Source organism: Protobothrops mucrosquamatus, unplaced genomic scaffold, assembly GCF_001527695.2.
Source record: "Protobothrops mucrosquamatus isolate PMUCROS unplaced genomic scaffold, P.Mucros_1.0 scaffold_11, whole genome shotgun sequence".
In the NCBI taxonomy this organism is placed as follows: domain Eukaryota; kingdom Metazoa; phylum Chordata; class Lepidosauria; order Squamata; family Viperidae; genus Protobothrops; species Protobothrops mucrosquamatus.
In genome coordinates, this window is record NW_015386087.1 from 693,257 (window position 1) to 709,231 (window position 15,975).

The 15,975-nt window shown below is 35.3% G+C and overlaps 2 protein-coding genes across 2 annotated transcripts in view; one reads left to right on the forward strand and one right to left on the reverse strand.

Moving 5' to 3' along the window:
- RMC1 (regulator of MON1-CCZ1) overlaps positions 1-15,660 on the forward strand; it is a 24,041-nt gene extending 8,381 nt beyond the window's left edge. Inside the window, exons 6-20 of the mRNA XM_015821518.1 lie at positions 1,965-2,105; positions 2,510-2,613; positions 4,432-4,521; positions 4,633-4,738; positions 6,411-6,522; positions 7,597-7,641; positions 8,475-8,528; positions 8,910-9,038; positions 9,631-9,737; positions 10,421-10,540; positions 10,747-10,824; positions 12,287-12,391; positions 12,656-12,724; positions 13,773-13,998; positions 15,527-15,660. Of these exons, the coding sequence (XP_015677004.1) occupies positions 1,965-2,105; positions 2,510-2,613; positions 4,432-4,521; positions 4,633-4,738; positions 6,411-6,522; positions 7,597-7,641; positions 8,475-8,528; positions 8,910-9,038; positions 9,631-9,737; positions 10,421-10,540; positions 10,747-10,824; positions 12,287-12,391; positions 12,656-12,724; positions 13,773-13,998; positions 15,527-15,606 (1,566 nt within the window). The 3' untranslated portion in view covers positions 15,607-15,660. The remainder of the gene's footprint in view (positions 1-1,964; positions 2,106-2,509; positions 2,614-4,431; positions 4,522-4,632; positions 4,739-6,410; positions 6,523-7,596; positions 7,642-8,474; positions 8,529-8,909; positions 9,039-9,630; positions 9,738-10,420; positions 10,541-10,746; positions 10,825-12,286; positions 12,392-12,655; positions 12,725-13,772; positions 13,999-15,526) is intronic.
- Positions 10,964-15,975, reverse strand: part of NPC1 (NPC intracellular cholesterol transporter 1) — a 47,968-nt gene continuing 42,956 nt past the window's right edge. Inside the window, exon 26 of the mRNA XM_015821410.1 lies at positions 10,964-11,211. Within this exon, the coding sequence (XP_015676896.1) occupies positions 11,195-11,211 (17 nt within the window). The 3' untranslated portion in view covers positions 10,964-11,194. The remainder of the gene's footprint in view (positions 11,212-15,975) is intronic.

Genomic DNA, 15,975 nt, shown 5'->3' on the forward strand with positions numbered 1-15,975 from the left:
ATTCCATTTGTTGCTTCTTGTCCTGCCTTCAGGCGCTTTGGGTAATAGCTTGACTCCCTCTTCTTTGTGGCAGCCCCTGAGATATTGGAACACTGCTATCATGTCCCCCCTCGTCCTTCTCTTTATTAAACTAGACATACCCAATTCCAGCAGCCGTTCGTTATATGTGTGCCGGTGTGTGTGTGTGTTTCATGATGACCATCTTTGCAAATACTGCAGGATTGTCAGCACAGACAGAACACATTTCAACTGTCTGCAGTTAGCAGTTAGCATACCGAATGGGATTACTTACAGTGCTGGCCAATACTGTCCAGCCTGAAAGACCTGTAGCACATACTGAGAGGACTCCAGAGGACCACCTTTAATTGAAATTAGCTAGCCTGGAAGCACTACAGTCAGTGATGTGGGTGAACATTCCTATCAGCCTTTTCTTTCAGCTCAAGTTCTGGAAGGAGGCTAAGAGAGTCCGCAGAATGGAACCAGGCAAACAATGGATCACTTTGGTTCACTCTTAGAAGTGAGAGGGTTGTGTTTTGTTTCAGCCTGCAGAAGTGAAGCAGCCCTTTGTAGTTTGCACAACTCTTATTGTTAGGTGCCATTCCTGTCCAGTACAGTTCAATCACTAATTTAGTCATCTTTATTATTCCCTTCTAGTTTTTTACTTGCACATAAATACAATGTAAATGTGATGACCCAGGGCACGGCACAGAGGCAAAACAGTCAACTGGCAGTTCAAACTGCCCTTTATATGCTTCAATTTTCCCCAAATGCTCCCACGTTTCTGGCAAGCCGCAGAACAAAGTAAGACACACACAGCCTCTGGCTACAACAGTGTTTCTCAACCTTGACAATTTTAAGGCATGTGGACTTCAACTCCCAGAATTCCACAGCCAGCATTGCTGGCTGTGGAATTCTGGGAGTTGAAGTCCACATGCCTTAAAATTGTCAAGGTTGAGAAACACTGGGCTACAAGTAGTTTCACAAAACTATTCTTTTTAACTCTTCAGGCAGGGAAAGTGTGTGTATGGAACAAGCCATCCTCCTTCAGGTTTAGACTCACACACAGTTAGATTAGAAGAATAATTTACTCAAGGCCACGTAGATAACAAGGAAAAAAACATACATCCAAAATGTAATGAGTCTGGAAATACAAGCTTGCCTGAGCAATTTCAGAAGAGAAGCCAAAATTCAATCCGAGGTCTTTGAACACCAAATCAAGTTTGTCAACCAGTCCAGTGGTCAGAGTTTCAGGGTTTCCAAGCAGAAATCACAACACAGAACAAGAGATCAGAGAATTGTTTCCAAGATCAGCAATGGCACACAAAACCCCAAGCATTCAGCGTTTGTTCCCGATAAATGCCCCTCCCCACAGCGTCTCCTTAAGTCTCAGTCTCCAGGTGTGCCTTGTGGAGAGGGGCGGGGCGCTCTCCTCTCAAGTAGTTGAGCCTGCCTGCCTTGTTCCCTCCTTCTGTCCTGCTCTAGGATCAGGAGGGGGTGGCCCTTGCTCATCACCTGAGCTCTGTCTCTCATGTTCATCCTGTCCTAATCCTGAAAGGCCCTGGCCTGCCTCAGCCTGCTCTTCCCCACATTCCTCTGAAGCCACAGACACCCCTCCCTTGACTTTCCAGCTCATTTTCCTCAGCAGATTCAGGCTCAGTTCTGACTGATAACTGGAGGAAGTCCATGAAGAGCTTAGAGGTCACTTAAAAATAATTGTTCTCTGCTACTTTTTCTAGCTGTATTGTTTCTAAAAACAATAGTCCAGATCAGCATCCTTTACAAAAATAAAAGTGCTGATTGTTTAAATTTGCAATCAACTAGGGAATCATCCACGGCAGCAAATTTCAAAATCAGAAGTTTTTTTTTTAAATAAATTATTTGATTTTAGCAGTTGTAAACTATGTAACCTGTTTGAAACTATTTAGTATATTGATCTGATCGTAAACTTTGCTTTATGTCTTCAGGTATTACCAGAGAAACGAACTTTAAAGCTTTTGAAGAGTCAGAATATTAATGTAAACTGGTTTATGTACTGTCCTGAGAGCTCTGTCATTTTGTTGTCAACCACAGTACTTGGAAATGTTCTCCAGCCATTCTATTTCAAGGTAAAATAACATTACTGCATTCAGTGCAGTTTTCCATGGTTACTTTGCACAGTTGCCCCAAGATTTGTTAAAGGTATTTATGTTTAATATATAAGAAATACATTTCAAATTGTTGTAGTCTAAAATAAATATTTTAAGTAAATATACTATTTCAAATACCCAGCTGCAAATTAGTTTCACAAATGTTGCATTAGGAAACAAAAATTATAACATTTGATTTTTAGATGGGTTAAACCGTACGCAAACTAAAGCACTGCAAACAAAACAAAATAAAATAAAAATTGTATGTGGATTTTTTTTACATTATATTTTGCTAGAACTTGTTATACAATGGTAAGAAATACAATGAAGTGTGAAAGAATTATATAGAATTAAATGCAGTACTGAAAATACTTTTCGCATAGGGTGGAGCTATGTCAAAGCTGTCAAAGTTCGAAATTGAATTACCTACAGCACCAAAGTCCTCGAAGCTCAGCCTTTCTGAAAGAGATATTGCTTTGACTACAATGTAAGTATATTATTGTGGTCCTTTCCCCCCCCCCCCAGGCTGCTTTCTGAGCAATAGATTGTCTTATTACTAAAGACATAAACATTTTCTTGGTTAGCAGAAATGGACTGCATTTGAAGTCACTTTTTACTCAAATAACTTGAATAGAGTAGAAAAGAAATGGGAAAAGAAGGAAACAAAACTAAAATTCCCAATCCAGCACCTTATAACAAGTGGATTTCTTTTTTTTTTTTTAAACTGCTTTAAAAATCATAGAAATTATTTGTAAGAATAGCTTATGTTAACAGAATGATCTCAATATCACTTTGAAAAGATGAAATATATCCATCTATAATTTATTCAGAAAAAAATATATAAAAATGCTTTTTAATTTTCTTACGAATTATTTAACAGGCAAGAGAGCCATTTTGATCTCGCAGTGAAGGTGTCCTTTTAAAAGTAGGGAATCCTGAATTTTAGTCTTGCCTTAACAATGGAAGCTGGATTCCATTTTGGGCCAGTCATTCTCTTTTAGCTCTAATATGAAGGCAAGGCCAAACATCAAGAGAAACACATGCAGTCTACATTGGGCAGAGAAAAGAAGATGGCTTCTAAAGTGAGGAAGGAACCAACTCTTTTTTCTGTTCCTCTTTAGTACTTCGGGAGGAGATGGAGAGGAAAAACATTCCATTCTAACTCTTGAAAGAGTGCATCTTTTCCATGTTCTGAATAGTTTCCAGTTGGAAAATGTTGCCAGAAAAATTACATGGACTTTTCCATGTAATCTCCAGGAGTTGAGACTGACTCAAGATGCACAAACACACATACAAGAGAGAGTACAAATATGTGACAAAATTCTGTTTATAAAAATAGTATCCATTAGCTTCTGTCAGTTTTCTTTCACCTTGAAGCAGATTAGGCTCAACTGATGGTTATTTTTGAAGTTTCTTACTTAATGTCATAGATTTATGTCCCATTTGTTTTTTCTGTTGATTGAATGGAAACTTTTAATGATCTCCCATTGAAATCAGGCATCAGCTCCCTTTTCTGGATCATGTATAAGAACTGTGATCTAAGAAAATCTCTTTTTTCTTCCATTGTCAGTTTCCACAGCACTTGTAATTTATGTGTGATACACTTCCATGTAAGAACTATATGAAAGAGAGATGAAAAATTGATGGAAAAAATAATGTGGAATATAAAAAAGTGACAATGAATTGTCCCCAAGGAACTAAGAGAATTTTTTTTGGTCTAATATCTTTAGTAGCATTTAAACAAAGGGTGTGTACATTCAGAATAGTCTAAAGTCACCCAGACAGCATTCATGCCCAAGGTGGGACTAGAACTCACAGTCTCATCATTTCTAGGCTAGCACCTTAACCACTAGTTCAACATAGCAGTTTTTCTTGAAGCTTTGAAGCTCACAATTACTTCCTTTTATCTAGATTTCCATTTGTTCCCTTGGGTTACAATAGGAAGCTCTGGAGAAATGTAAAATCTTACTTGTTTCCAGCTTCTGTTTAACAACATTTGCCCCTTTTTCTATTTCCTTTTGTTTAAAGTAGTCAATTCCTTTCTTTAACAAAGGGAGGACTTGGGGTAGCTCTCTGTATGTGAGGAAAAGACATCTGTCCCCCGTCTCGGTGGTTTATTGGTGATGTCTGAGCATCTGAACTTATCAGGTAGCACAATACATTCACAAGAAATGTCTTTAGTTTCTTACACTATTTATTACTCCATTGCATTCTGCCAAAATAGCTTGTCCTGAAAAAAAATAGCATGCTGGGATTATATAAATGTTATCTGCTCAGAAGTTAAAAATGTATTATGTTTCTTTAGATATGGGCAACTTTATGTTCTTTACTTGAGACACCACTCAAGGACTTCAAACAGTACTGGAGCTGAGGTAGTTCTTTATCATTTGCCAAGGTACATTTGTTGGTTTTTATTCTTTTCAGCTTTCATAACAGAACTACTAAAAAGTGACTACTAAGGTTGCTGATTAACATTCTTTTTCTTTCCCAATTAATGCTACTACAGGGAAGGCTCCTGTAAAAAATTACATATATTGAAGTTATATAGAACTGGGAAGTTTGCACTGAATGTTGTGGATAATTTAGTAGTAGTTCATCATCAGGACACTGAGGTACTACTTTTTCTCTGCATTATATTTTTGATAGCTCAAGACATCTGTTTTAGATTCTTTTGCATAGTTTTGTTTAAAATACATTTGGAAAGTACCAGGGTAAGAGAAGGGGCAATTCTTTTCTTAAAGACATATACTCTGTGTGTGTATTTTTGGCAAAAAAAAAAGACCGGGTCTTATTTTGGGGGAAACACAGTTGTAAACAAACCATTCAAGACAACTGTTGTGAAACAGGAAATTACTATACTGATTTATTAAAGTTGAAGACTCATGTTAATATGACAATTGTGTAGGATTTGGAAAACTCATGTTAATATGACAATTGTGTAGGATTTGGAAAACTCATGTTAATATGACAATTGTGTAGGATTTGGAAAAGTGGCATCCAAGCAAACCCTGACAAGACTGATTTAGGGCTCACTGGATCCAGGAGTTTTTTTTTTCTTGTTTTTTTTTTTCTTGGATGGGTTTCACTACCCTAAACAGAAATGGTGTGCAATTTGGGGGCCCTCCCAGACTCACGACTCCTGCTCAAAGAGTAGGTTGCAGCCATGGCCAGGAAGTTTTTTGCACAACTTCAATTTGTGCATCAGTTGCACCCCTTCCTGAGCCATGAAGCACGGGCAGTTACATGCACATCTCAGTGCAACCATGTTACACTTCTATGAGCTGCACTGGCTCCAGTGTGCTTCCACATGAAATTCAGGGTGTTGGTTATTATCTATAAAGCCCTCCATGAAATGGAGCTGGGTTATTTAGAGACTTCATCTCCCTGTTGTTTTCAATTGTCCCATTATGTCCAACAGGAGGAGCATGTTCTGGGTCCCTTCAATTAAATTGTCGCCCTATGGGACTTCAGAGGTATGCCTTTTCTGGCTTAGTGTCTGCCTCTAGAATACCATAACCCTAAATATCAAATTGGCTCAAACTCTGCTCCCTTTTGTAAAGCATTAAATACTGGGATATGCTCTAGGGCCTGAAGATTATGAGATTATAGTCTGTTGAAAGATTTCTTTCTGTTAATCTTATTGGGTTCATCCTTGGTTGAAGATTGTTGGTTCCCCCCCCAGTAGTATTGTTTTTTATAGTTTCAATATGTTTTAATTGCCCAGAGTTGCATTAACAAGATGGGCAACCATGTAACTTGATTAAATAAATAATGTTGGAATGAGATAACTATTTTGGGCTTTTAAGATATAGAGTTAATATTCAGGTGTTCATAAAGAAGGACTGTATTATTGTAATAAATAAATAAAATAACATCACTGGATGCAACTCAAATTTGGTTTACTTAAACCAGGGATAGGCAACCTTGGCTCTTTTATGACTCGTGGACTTTAACTCCCAGAATTCCTGAGCCAAGGTTGCCTACCCCTGACTTAAACAAATACAGTTGGCAGAAAGTTTTTTTCTGTCATATTTACCATGGATTTTCTATAGGGTTAAAGATCTGAGAAATGTGCAGGAACAGAAGGAACATAAACAGAAGAATATTCTCCATATATATTTATATACAGTTGGAATTCGTTTTAGGATAGGATCTTAATTCTTACTATTATGCCAAACAGAATAAAAAGAATCATCATGGTTAGACCCATCATTTTGTTGTTTTCTGTATGTATGCAATTTTGCTTGAACACATACCATAAAAAGATTTTTGGTGTTCTTTTAGACTTCAATTATATTTGACATCAAATTAAAGGGGGAATTTGATGGTACGATTATACTGCACCAGCTTGTACTTCCACCTCGATCCATACAACCATATCAGATTCCTGTGGCAGGTACAGAATTGCATTTTTATATTGCCTTGAAAATGTAAATACTGCATATATCTGTAGATATGAAGATAGAATTGCTAGGTTTTTTATTAATTAAAAGTTATATTCGACTTCCGGTTTGCCATTGCGGCCACCGCGGACACTGGAAGGCGATAAAAAACCTGAAGTTATGGCCTATCATAGCTGTTCTTATATTATTTGACCATGGACCATGTTCTTTTTTTAAAAAAGACATTTAAGTTTAGAGGTTTGGAAAATAAATAGAAATGAATTTTGTACAGAAGTTTGGTTTTGAAGATAAAATGGTTCTTTGTATGCATAGCATCTGCTTGTAGCTCCTTTAGGTAAGTATGGTGTTTCAGTTCAGGGGACAATCATCCCAGGAAAAGACTCAATTGCTTTAAGCAGACTGAAGGTTGCTACCCTGTTTTGAAAATTAGTATTTTTGATCATGCACCAAATACATTTTTGCCTTCAAAGTACTGTAGAACTTTGTGAAATTGTGAAATCTTCCCACGTGCATCTTCCCTAAGCAGTGGGTAAGCCTTAAATTCGCATAGAAGCTAAACCATTTTAATCTACCATTTGTGTCATGGTATTCTCCAAAGATTGGGAAATAGGTGCTTTATCTTTGTTATGAGTCTTCTTCTGGATTCCTTTCGGACCTCTAAATTAGTATGACTCAATTAATTAAGAAATGAACTATTTGTCTTCCTGACAATTATCAATAGTTGTTTCCTGGAAAAAGTGCTAGAATCCTAAAACAGAAATATTTGCATTGAAGAAAGATGTTACAACTTGTAAAACAATCTGTATTCATTGAGTATAACATTTGCATTGAATATAATTCATAAGCTGTAAGTAATATTTTAAAAGAATTAAATATTAAACTTTTGGAAAGTTAGCTTTTGGTTGTGTCTTACTTTCTGCTTTAGATATGACAGTAACCTGTGGGCTAAGGACTTTAGGTTTGGCATTCAGAGTACACAGTTTGTTGTAAAAGGAGTTATTTCTGACAAACATAACAAATAATTTCCTTTCTAGTCCATATAAATCACACCTTTTTCTTATTTGCAGGTCCAGCTTCTGTAACAAATCAGTTTCCAGTTCCCTGTAAACTCTGTATCCTTGAAATAAAAAGCATACATCTTATTTGTTCTGTGGCAACATATTTTTTTTAATATCTGAAAGGAGCACAAGTGAGTATCTGTGATTAATATGAAGCTTTTTTATTTTTGAGAGGAGTAGAAATAAATAATACAGAAATAATTCACAGTGCTGTCCTGAATGGTAGAGTTTAGATATAACAAAATGTACTTTTTGCATTGGATTGTCATTTAAGATGCAGTATTTTAAAATGCACATAGCACGGATGCTTGTAATTCTGTTCAGATTTAACAGATGTTCTGCTTTAATGGATACACCCTTCCCACCAATCTATTACAGTGAGAGCGTATTGTGTAGTTTTGCACCCTGTAAAATCCTATTGAGCTTTATTTTGAAATTTATTTGCATTTAGTGTGATTCGTTTTCAAAAATAAAGAGGAGTGAAGACTAATTTACTAGGTCCTTGTTAACTCTTTGAACTGCTCCCAGAAGCATACTGATGAGTAAAACTTTGCAAATTAAGTTTATATGTAATTTTTCATTTTCAATGTTTTTCTAAGAGGCTTTGGCACTAGTAGCTTCTTTCCAGGTAATGACTTCTATGTATTTGAGAAATTTAACACTTGATGAATTGTTTTCGTTCCTTTTAAAAAGCAGACCCTTAAACCATATCTTACTGCTTCTTTGGCATACAAACGTTTGACAGATATTTCGCTGGGGGCCATCATGTGCTTAAAGTTGTGTGCCTCTTTGAGCTGTTACTCAAAGTGGCTGGTTGCATAAACATTGTAAACTTTTACTGAGGCAAAACCCATTGCAAGTTGGTAAGAATTTTGCTTAACATTTAGATTCATCATCCTGGATTGTCTTTCAGCCTGATATTATCATTAGCGCAAGTGAAGGTATGAAACTTTCAACATTCATTTTCAATCAGAGCACTGGAATGATTGTGGGTTTATATTATGAAGTATTAAATACGCTGCTGCATAAAATATACTAATTAAATACCTGATGTTAAATAATGTTATATTTCAGACCATAGCTTTGATAATCCCTTTCTTTGCTATTGGCTATGCCAGATAGAATTGATAGGAGTTGAAATCCAAAGTGTTTGCAGAACACAGTGTTGCTTATTATCAGAATGTGGTGATAAAAGAATTCAGGTGAAATACTTAATTTCCTATGAAACCTCACTCCGTTAAATCTCTCTCTCTTGAAGTGAAGCTTATTGTGGTACAGTAGATCAGTTATGACAGGAATGTACTCTTCTTTTTTTACTGTAGGTTATCTCTGGAATCTGCAAATGAAACTTGAACCTACAGTAAATCTTTTGCCAGACAAGGGAAAGCTAATGGACTTCCTTCTGCAACGAAAAGACTGCAAGATGGTTATTCTTTCTGTGTGTTCACAAAGTAAGCTTCTGCTTCAATTTGAGGAAGCTACTGTGAATCAAAAATTTCAGTGACATTTTTTAAAAAGCCCTCTGACATACTATAATGTTTCTGTACAAAGTATAGTATTCTGTTAGTAATTAGAATAGTCAGTGCTTTTTTTCTAAAAAAAAAAAAAAAGGTGCCGGAACTCACACACGTCATACAACCCACCTCGCCTACCCTACAAGGTTCCATCCAAAAAAGGTGCCGGAACTCCGTTCTGGGCGTTCTATGAGAAAAAAAGCCCTGAGAATAGTATACTTTGTAGTATAGTATAATATTTGCTAAGAGTATTTTGGGGGATATGAAATAATATGCCATATGCAATTTGAATAAAAACCTATCTGCAAATATTATCATGGTATCAAGTTTGCATTCTGCTATTGCTACATTCTGTGACTTTCCTTATTTTATGTCAAACTGCCGGCCCGCAGGCCGGATGCGTTACACCAAAACCGCGCCCACCCCATTGCCAGCAATGGGGGAAAGGTCGCGATACATTGCGCGACGTCACGTGACGCCATGAGTTTGACATGCCTGTTTTACATGTCCCTTGTGTGTTCTATTGCAGTGTTAAATGAACCAGAAGGAGGCTCGTTGAGTGTAATTGCCACTGTTTTTGACAAGCTCAATCACGAATATAAGAAATACTTAGAAGCAGAACAGGCTTTTACTACGGCAAGTTGTGAACACTATCTTATACATATTCTTTGATTAGCACGAATTCCCTTTTATCATAAATATGGTATTGATCTAGCTTTTTAAAATTAGATCACTATATTATTACCAATGTGAAAGTGTCAGTGGTGTCCACATAGAGGAGCCTTTTTAAATATTTTTTTTCTTGGATGTGGCAGGTACAATCCACTGATCTGTTGTTACTGGTTATCATCCTCTACACAGTGGCTGCTCTGTTATCATTAAAAAATGTCACTGTTTAAGGTGAAAGAAAGCTATATTATACAAGGATGATTATGAAGCAAATTCTCTTGCATTGTAATAATATATGCCAGTAGCATCCTCACAAACCCCTGCTGGAACTGATTACATCACCCTTTGTTGTCAAAGTAATATACTTTGCTATACTATTATCATTCAGTTGCAGTGTCCCAAAGCATTAACTGTTTAATAGCAAGTCTCATTATTGCAAAAGCACTTCAGAATGTATTACATTTTTAATAATGATGTAATAAAACACTTTGAAGTACCAGTATATATTTTTGGTCACAACTCTTACTTATCTATACTGGTTTAACAATATTCTAAACCTTAGGTACAAAATTACTTTTAAATCTATTATTTAATGATCTCTTTCAGCTAAAGTGCATGATTTAATAAAATGTTCTATACTTCTTTTGCAGGCATTAGAAACTGGACAGAGCAGAGGCAATCCACCACCAAAGCGCCCAGTCCGTACACAGGCAGTTATTGATCAGTCAGACATGTATACTCATGTTCTATCAATCTTTACAGAAAAAAAGGTCAGTTAATAGGAGAATTCTGCTTTAATTACGTCACTGTTCATATTACCATAGTTGACATGATTAAAAGTTTTGAAATAAGCTAGCTAATTTGCTAAAGCAAATTTGAATTCTGAATAGCACCAAATCATTATTTAAATGCAACTCAAATCCAAATTCTGTAAACTTATTTTTCAAAGATATTTTTCCAATTCTTTTCTAATAAGGAGGCCCCCCACAAGTTCACTATTGCTGTTGTAATGGAGTATATTCGCTCACTCAACCAGTTCCAGATAGCTGTTCAGGTAAGTACTTGAAAGTGTCATAATTTGAAATAGCTTTTGCTAAGTTTTTTTTTTTTACTTTTTAAGCTATCCAATATGTTCAGTATTAGTTGAAACCTTGAAAACTCTTCAAAAGGCAGCTGTACAAAGATCCCTGCATGAGAGAGAACAGAGAGGTGATTGTCAACCTAAATACTAAAAGGTTACACCAGGCTATTTGAGGTTTATCTGTTAATGTCAAACTCCAGGAGAATTCTCCCATTTGATGCTACAAAGAAGAGCGCAATCTGTTGCATATCAGAGGTATTTTACTATCTATTTATATAATCATAATGTATCCAAATTACCTGAATTTAGTTCATTCACTCCCAACCATTTCCAGACAATGGTTTCAGAATGCTGTAACCTCTGTGGAAACAATAGAAATCCACCTGCTGAGAATTCCTCTCATATTGATAATATGTTGGCTCAAACCTCTGAATAGACACCGTTTCCTGTACATGTTGAAGTATGTGTAGGATGAGATGGAACAGAAATCTGACAATCTAACATTGCTCATCCAGCAAGCATTGGAAGAACTTCAGTTCTGTAGTTTCTAAGGCCAACAAATTCAGAAGAAAAAGGTATGGTAGTATTGAAAGCCCCAAAGTGATCTAGGCATGAACCAAGACGGTTGCTCTTTCTAATTCATTCCCAGAGGACCAGTCATTTCTTAAGATGGCCAAGATTGTGCCCATTCCAAAACTTAAGCCTGAAATTATTGAAATGAATACAAATAATTGACATAGTGTAAGAATACATGGGGATATACTGAGGAATGGAATCAGGCTTAATGTAGATTGTATTTTCTACCAAGGAACAATTTCTGAACTATGTGAAAATTTAAGGAATGCAAATAACTTTTAATTGGTCTTTCAGCTGTGAGTCCTAATGCATATAGGTTTTGCCTCAAATAACTCTTGGCAGTCATTAAATTTAAAACTTCCACTTTTGCATAAGTGAAATACACACTTCCTCATCCTTTGCCACCAGTTCTTCATATGTGTACAATTCTGCAAGCATAAGCAATGTTTATCTAATTGTACAGGTAGGAGAGTAGCTATATAAAATGTCTATGTTGCTTTCATGCCAATAGATAATGGAAATGAAACAAGTTTTTATTTATGTATTGTAATTCAGGAGTTTTCTAAAATTTTATTTATGTATTTATTTATGCATGTATTTATTCAGCTAACTTCAGTTGTTGGAACTGCCCATTTCAAATTTGAAGTTTTGGATATCATAACATTTTACTGCTCATAAAAGTGTAATACACATGCAAATGCATTTCAGTAAAAAGACTAATTTATTTTGGATCTACTTCATTCAAATGCTCTTTCTACTATATTTTTCTTTCAAATTGAGGTTTAGCTAAATGTTTATACATTTGCTGAGTTATGAATAGTTTCAGTATTGAAATTTCCCCGTTTTCTTGTCTTCTTAGCATTTTCTTTATGAATTGGTAATCAAAACCCTTGTTCAGCACAATTTATTCTACATGCTTCATCAGTTTCTACAGTACCATGTTCTCAGTGATTCAAAGCCTTTGGTGAGTAACCTTGCATAATCTTTTTATTGCTTCCATTTTTGCCTGTATCCCTTCTCAGAAATCTCAGCAATGTGTAGGATTATCCTGTTTAGCCCCAGATCATGTCATTGCACCATAGAGAGGTTGAAAAATAATGACATCAACACATCATCTTCTACTGTGCCCTAATATGCTTTGTTGCTGAGCAAGAATGATTTCCTAAGCTGCTTTTAGTTTAAGAGTAAATTGTGAAATACTAGATAACTGATTTATTTCTTATTTTAGGCTTGCTTATTGTTGTCTCTTGAAAGTATTTACCCACCAGCACATCAACTCTCCCTGGATATGTTAAAGGTAAGTAGACAGAGGAAGTGTAAATGTGCCATTTTCTTTCTTTGATTATGGGTAATTATGGTAGAGGTAAAATTTACTAATTGCCCAGTTGGAATTAATCCAGAGAACTTCATAAGGAATATTTTGGGCTTCCCCCAGGGCAACCTCATTGCCTATTTAAAAATAGAGGTAAGGCTACCTTCCACCTCCATTCAAATATGTCGTGCATTGCTGGGGCACTCTAAGAAATTAAAAAGCCTTCAAAGATTCTATCTTATCAAACTGTTTTTTCCATTACATATTTGGGAATCAATGGACCAAATTTTTGTCACATATCCTATCACTGTATTCCCTACCACCTTTGGGAGAACCTGGCTCTTGAAACAGAAAATATTAAAGAAAGGAATGCCAATAAAGATGCCATTGAAGGACAAACATCCATTTTCATTTAGTACATTCATAAAAAACATAGCATCTCCTCCTAGTATTTAGTTAATGCAACCAGTGCATTGCTGAGACGGGCTTTACTATCCCTTCACCTGCAGATCATGTGATCCACATACGTCATTTTGTATGCTCTCTATTGAACAATTTTCTGTCCTTGTGGTGTTGTCAAGTGAAGAATGTTATCCATTATGTCCTCCACTGCCCCATTTACAATGAGATCAGGGCCAAATTATTGATAATAGGTAAACTGAAAGGCTGAAGCCTCAAAAAATTGAACCATCTTATTTCCAACTGCAGCAATCAAGCTGCTACTTTTGCTCTGCTCTCATTTAAACTTAGAAATACTTAGGTTCTTAGTTGTAGCTTTACTTTGCTGTAACCTTTTTACATTCAATGCTTTTTTTATTTCTATTTATTACATGTATTTGCTGTTCATCTCTTTTTAAAACAACTCTATTTGAAATTATTATTTTATTATATTTTATAGCATGCTACATGTTGTAATTTATGGTTGCAACAATAAAGTTACTGATAACTGTAGTAAATAAAGCAAGGAAAGCCCATGGGAAAGAAGTCTTATGTATGGTCAGCAGCCACTTACTGTCATCATTTGTGCTTTCAGAGACTGTGTACAGCAAATGATGAAATAGTAGAAGTTTTGTTGTCTAAACATCAAGTACTAGCTGCCTTGAGATTTCTCAGAGGAATTGGTGGACATGACAGCATTTCTGCTCGTAAATTCCTTGATGCAGCAAAGCAAACTGAAGATGAGATGCTCTTCTATACCATATTCAGGTTTTTTGAGCAGAGAAATCAGAGAATACGTGGAAACCCTAGCTTCACTCCAGGTACACAGCAATTTGATAGGCATATAAAGAAAGTTGGGTCCTCTTTTTATTTTTATAATATTCGAAGTTCAGAGCTAATAATCCTGCCTGTTAAATTGTTTCAAACATAAAGCTCTATTATTTTTAATTGCAACAGGCTCTCACTAACTTCCTAATCTTTCATCAATAGAGAGAGGTAGTGGTTTTTTAAACAACTGTACAGTCCTGCAAAATTAAAATGTTTAAAGATAAAAAGCTACTCCAAGGATAGATTAGTAAATTTTACCAAATTGGTATAATTTTTTGGTAAGTAATTCATATATAAACTTTCAGAGACTTGTTGGAGCATGAACTTTATCACTCCTGCTCAACATTGATCAAAAGATGCATTAGATAATGGGTTTTTGTTTTTAAATGTTACAAAAGAAACCAGGACCCCTCCAGAGAAGGAAAAGAAAATGAAACGAAGGCCACTACTATTGTTTTTTCCTTAAATGAAATTTAATTTCTGAAGGCACTGTAGGCACAATTTTGTATATTGAAAACAGTTATGACAAATGGGACCTTCTGAAGCTTAGGAGAAAGATAACAGTTACTAAAACAGCTGGAACATTGTGATGCAGTATCAACATCTGTAAAAATATGCATGATCCTTAATTGGAAGAAAAAATAGTTTTACACTATTTGAATGTTGACTTGAATGCAGCTAGATGGTATGGAATTATAATTATATTATATTTTAACAGTGGGGTTAATAGGTCAGTTGAAGATAGCCTGCTACAACATTGTAAGAGCTGTAAGTCTTGTGGACTTAAAAGTAGACATTTAGAACTTACCTTTATTTAAACTAAAAGGTGCTTTGTCATTCTTATTAATTACCACCCAGTAATGAATTTGATAGGACTAGAAGAATGTGTCTAGTTATTTAGTAGCACTTCATCTCCCTGTAATCAAAATCCTTGTCTTTTTTTTGTTCAAGTTTTTTTTGCAGGAAAAATATCCCCATACTCCCATTTCTAAATCAGCAAACGATTATTAATGCTCCCTCATGCATGCAGTTCCACACTACCAGGGGCCTTCGTGCATTTCTCAATAATAGCTTTAGCTATCAATAGTTTTCAAAAACAAAATAAATATATCAAATCAAATTATAATTGTTAAACTTACATAAGAAAAAACATCATATTTAATTCTGTGGAAAGTACCTTAAAGATAATCCGCAACTTTTTCCCCCTCAATGTTCTTGATTATGCATAAAATCTACTTTTCCTAGTATTTTTATAAAAAGAGTCATAGCATAAGCTATGTATACAATGTATTGTAGCCTATATGCATCTACTTTACCCATTTGGTTCCTGTTTTTATACAATTATTTTGTGATCCAGCTTCCCAGTTTCAAAATTTGGGGCATGTGTAGTGTAAAGAGAGTGAAGCAGAGGTAGCTCCCTAAGGTTGATTTTTTTTAAAAAAATATTGAGAATATACTCAAGGGTGATTCCTCAAGATGTCAAAAATAACACTGATTACATTTTCTGTCCTTTTCTTGTAGGAGAACACTGTGAAGAGCATGTCACATTTTTCAAGCAGGTTTTTGGAGACCAAGCATTAATGAAACCTGCCACTTTCTGACATAGTAAAATTGTTCCAGACTAAGGATGTATAAAGTTAATTTATTACATTTATGTACTTTTACTTTTGAGCTACAAAAGATCTATTTTATAATAAAGTATATATACAGACCCTTTGGCAAATATTAAAAATATTACAACAGTTTGACCGGTGGCTTATTTTTCTTCTAAAAATAAAGCCAAAAATTGCATTGTCTTGCATTAAAAAATTGTCAGTGGTTCAGCAATCTAATCTCATACCTATCACTTTTTAAGTGTTACCAGGAATCTATTTTTATTGCAAATCACTTTCCTTTTCAGGAACAAAAACTAGAATAAATTATTATTTCTCATTAATGTTTCTAGTTTAAGTAATACTGATAAATACTGA